Source organism: Balaenoptera physalus (assembly GCF_965194825.1).
Source record: "Balaenoptera physalus genome assembly, chromosome: 8".
In the NCBI taxonomy this organism is placed as follows: Eukaryota; Metazoa; Chordata; class Mammalia; order Artiodactyla; family Balaenopteridae; genus Balaenoptera; species Balaenoptera physalus.
In genome coordinates this window covers 94,763,324-94,767,954 of record NC_138887.1, presented here as the reverse complement: position 1 = coordinate 94,767,954, position 4,631 = coordinate 94,763,324, and the positions used below count along the sequence as shown (strand labels likewise).

The 4,631-nt window shown below is 36.7% G+C and overlaps 1 protein-coding gene across 4 annotated transcripts in view; it reads right to left on the bottom strand.

Moving 5' to 3' along the window:
* Positions 1-429: 429 nt before the first annotated feature.
* Positions 430-4,631, bottom strand: part of CPED1 (cadherin like and PC-esterase domain containing 1) — a 297,503-nt gene continuing 293,301 nt past the window's right edge. For all 4 annotated transcript variants that reach the window (XM_082472282.1, XM_082472284.1, XM_082472286.1 and 1 more), the window contains one exon: positions 430-3,633. In XM_082472282.1, coding sequence (XP_082328408.1) covers positions 3,394-3,633 — 240 coding nt within the window. In that variant the 3' untranslated portion in view covers positions 430-3,393. The remainder of the gene's footprint in view (positions 3,634-4,631) is intronic.

Below are 4,631 nucleotides of genomic sequence, written 5' to 3'. Positions count from 1 at the left end.
TATAATTGCTTTACAATGTTGTGTTAGTTTCTGCTTTATTTTATTTATTTATTTATTTATTTATGGCTGTGTTGGGTCTTCGTTTCTGTGCGAGGGCTTTTTCCAGTTGCGGCAAGTGGGGGCCACTCTTCATCGCGGTGCGTGGGCCTCTCACTATCGCAGCCTTTCTTATTGCGGAGCAAGGCTCCAGACGCGCAGGCTCAGTAGTTGTGACTCACGGGCCTAGTTGCTCCACGGCATGTGGGATCTTCCCAGACCAGGGCTCGAACCCGTGTCCCCTGCATTGGCAGGCAGATTCTCAACCACTGCGCCACCAGGGAGGCCCAGTTTCTGCTTTATAACAAAGTGAATCAGCTATACATATATATATATATCCCCATATTCCCTCCTCCCTCTTGCGTCTCCCTCTCACCCTCCCTAATTCACCCCTCTAGATGGTCACAAAGCACCGAGCTGATCTCCCTGTGCTATGGGGCTGCTTCCCACTAGCTATCTATATTACATTTGGTAGTGTATATATGTCAATGCTACTCTCTCACTTCATCCCAGCTTACCCTTCCCCCTCCCCGTGTCCTCAAGTCCATTCTCTACATCTGCATCTTTATTCCTGTCCTGCCCCTAGGTTCATCAGAACCTTTTTTTTTTTTTTTTTAGATTCCATATGTATGTGTTAGCATACAGTATCTGTTTTTCTCTTTCTGGCTTACTTCACTCTGTATGACAGACTCTAGGTCCATCCACCTCACCACAAATAACTCAATTTCGTTTCTTTTTATGGCTGAGTAATATTCCATTGTATATATGTGCCACATCTTCTTTATCCATTCATCTGTCAATGGACACTTAGGCTGCTTCCATGTCCTGGCTATTGTAAATAGTGCTGCAATGAAGATTGTGGTACATGACTCTTTTTGAATTATGATTTTCTCAGGGTATATGCCCAGTAGTGAGATAGCTGGATCATATGGTAATTCTATTTTTAGTTTTTTTAAGGAACCTCCATACTGTTCTCCATAGTGGCTGTATCAGTTTACATTCCCACCAACAGTGCAAGAGGGTTCCCTTTTCTCTGAGGGAGGAACACTCCCAAACTCATTATTGGATTGGATATATTATTATATATTATTACTCCCAAACTCATTATATAGATTGGATACTAATCAATTTTTACCAAAAATAATTCACTTCCTTTAACCTTTACATCGAAAGATATGTGAAAATGCATACTCTATTTTTTCTCATTCAAATTATGAACTTGTTAAGCACACACACATACACGTGCACAAACATACACACACTTATTTCCCCAAGGTAAATAAAATGTAGTTTATTCAATTAAGGAGTAACTAAAATGATTAGTAGCATTTCAGTGCCTTATCTTATAAACAAAACTCATCACTGCACTGTGTTCAAAAGCTTTGGTCATTGTACAGCAGAGAGTTCATTTGATTAAAATTTAGAGAATATCAGGGTTGCAAGGAAGTATATCTTATCTTATTGAACCACACTCTAGTAGTTGAATCCATGGGATGATATCTCTGCCAAGGGATCACTGACTATGGTGTATGCCTCCAGTAAAAAGGAAAAAAAATATACTCTCTAAACACAGACTATTACTAGTAAGACATTTATTAATTGTATTATTACAATTGTTTCTAAAATCCATTATTATTGCAATGGTGAAGAGGTAAATGCAAAGCTAACCTCAGTCAGAAGTGTATTACAGTTAGGTTGACAGTAAATTACAAGAAACATCCACTGACTATAAATCTGTTACAGAATATGTAATACTGTACATTAAAACAGGATGGAGAAGCTACATGAATTGGCAACATTTTATATCACTAAAAAACCATTGAAAACCTAAAAATGATGCTTGCATATAGCTGCAGATACTAGAAAATCTTTCATTTTAAAAGTTAATTCTGTACCATTCTTTTAAAAAATTTATCATCTGTCAGATGCAGGTATGTATTGTTTATATCAAGTGATATTCGTGCCTAGATATAATTTAAGACCGTTAAATATAAATTCATATTTACTTTCATATAAAAATATATATAAAAATAGAGTATTTAAAGGAGGTGGATATTCATACTAAGGAACTGATCAATCAAAATAGTTTTATGTTTTTGTATAGTAATGAAATTGAGGTATTTGTACATTTGGCAATTTCAGCTAAATACTGAATTAACCCTCTCAGCCTTTTTCCCCAAAAGGAAAATAATCCTTTAAGAGCCATTGTAACTGTGAGATGTTATCTCACAACAAAGCGTTTGTACAATAAAAAAATTTACTATCTTAAAGTATAGAAGAGAAAGTTCTCAGTACTAGGATTAGATATGTTTTACATGTATGCCACGGTTTTATAAAAAAATAATTATATGTCTTTTCTAAATCTGGATTAGATACAGTTGCTCAGGAAAATCAAAATACAGTTACTAGTAACAGAGTAGTATTTGTGGACATATACAAATGCTTTCTGGAAATAAATGCCTACGCACTTGAGAATGCTTAATCCTTTGCAAAATATTTACATAAAATATAATTGCAATCTTAAATTATATAGAGCTCTAACAGCAAACAAAAGCTTTCTTAAGTAATACCATCAATGAAACATAATAAAGTAACCCATGAAGAACTATATTTTGTTTCTCACTTTAAAATTACATATTTAATCAACTCAGACTGCAGTTACCCATCCAAGTTCACAGACAGGCTAGGAGGGAATGTTTATGAAAACTACAAAGAATGCAAAGAAATATATTGGTGTTTTAACTGTAAAATATTACACTTCCTATCTCTTTCACAGAATCTCTTAGAATTCCCTGGAGGAGCATTACTATTCTTTTCCTTTCAGTTATAGGATGTTAAAAATCTAGGAAGAAGCGGTTTTCATAAGCATTGGATTCACAAAGCCTAAAGCCTCATCAACGCCATGTTTTCTCCTGGTAAAGCGCACAAGCGTAATCCCCACTTGCAGGTGTAATGTAATCCCTTTTTCCCCTTTCCAATACTAAGGTAACGATAAAGATGATAAGGCAATACTCAAGAGCATTATCTTTTCCCCCCATGTTTCAAATGTCTATATTTCTCTTTATTATCACAATGCAATACCCAGGCCACAGTGGATCTAGTTTATGATTATACTTCAGGTCACCATTTTCTAGTTCTGTCTTTCATCTTGAAACCAGCTGATTTCCACGTGCACATCCTAACTTTATAAAGCTGTAGAAAAAGAAAGTGTTATGGCTTTTTTAGCTACGTGTGCGTTGGTGTGTCTGTGTGTGCGGGTGTGCCTCAGCATGGGCGGTGGGACCAAAATACACAGAATGCACAGGATTTGGCTGCTAAACCATCGTCCGGGTGAGTGACTCGAATCCTATTCCAAGTTCAGTCCTTCTGCAGAGTCTGCACAGTTCTTTCACTGGCACACATCCTGCTGAGAAGGATTTCAGAGCAAACCTGATTAACTGGACCTCTGACGTGATACGGTGATTGAACATTTGTTACAGAGTCTTGTTGTCGTTGTTGTACTTTGCTTTGATTGCTGAAATATTTTCCCACAATATGATTTCTTGATCGTTTCATTTTAAGAAAGTGATATTCTTTGGATAATTTTGATTTCACTACCTGCAAATAAAGAGCAAAAAAAAAAAAAAAAAAATAGTGAGGTAAAATCAAGGACATTTGAGACCTGCAAAGAGCAGGGTACCTAACTCACAAACTTGGAAAAATCATCTCTAGCACATGGATGTTATAGATGCTGCCCAAAGGGCACGAATATGATTGACATGATCAAGAACCAAGGTAACTTATCTTTCAAAAAGGACCAAGGTTGAAATTAGAATTTCTGCCCCTTTTCTCACCTCAGGGCAGCTGTCTTTAATGCAACTAAGGAGTAGTCTCAGACAGTGTCTCTGCCACACTGCTGTGTGTGTGTGTGTGTATGTGTGTGTTTACACCAGATGCGAACATACAGAGGACACTGACATGCCTTTGCTGAGTCACTGATTCAAACATGGTACCCTAAGCCTGTCATGGCATCCTTTTATAGAATGATCACTACAACTATTTTCAGAGAAAAGAGAAAATATTTTTGCGTTGCACACCCATAAGCTGACGCTGTTACAGTTAGTAGTTTCATTTCTCTGGGCACTTAGTAAGTCATGGAATCTGAAGGAGCAGCCTATGCTCTATTAAGCTAATAACTTTATAAGTGTTTGTACATATGTATAGTTTTACCTTAAAATTGTTTTGAATAGGCAGTATAAACATTTATAAAGCATAAAAGAGTGTAGAATATAAAGTTTCCTTCCCATCTCTGCTCCTCACTTTCAGTCACTCAATAGCCTCCCCAGAAGCAACATATATTATAGTTTCTTTGGGATTCTCTTCATGGATATTTTATAAATATTAACACACACACATAAAAACAAAGAGGCCATATTTATTGTCTATTTGTACAGTATGTAAAACTTTGGTGAAATCCTATAATTGTCAGCTTTAATCACTGGGCTAATATATCTCAGGGAGTTAGCAACAAAAGTCAGAGAAAACGAGGTGGGGACCCAGAGAGACTGGGGGACGGGAGGGTTGAGAAGTAGGGAAAAGAGAAAATACCGGCAAAA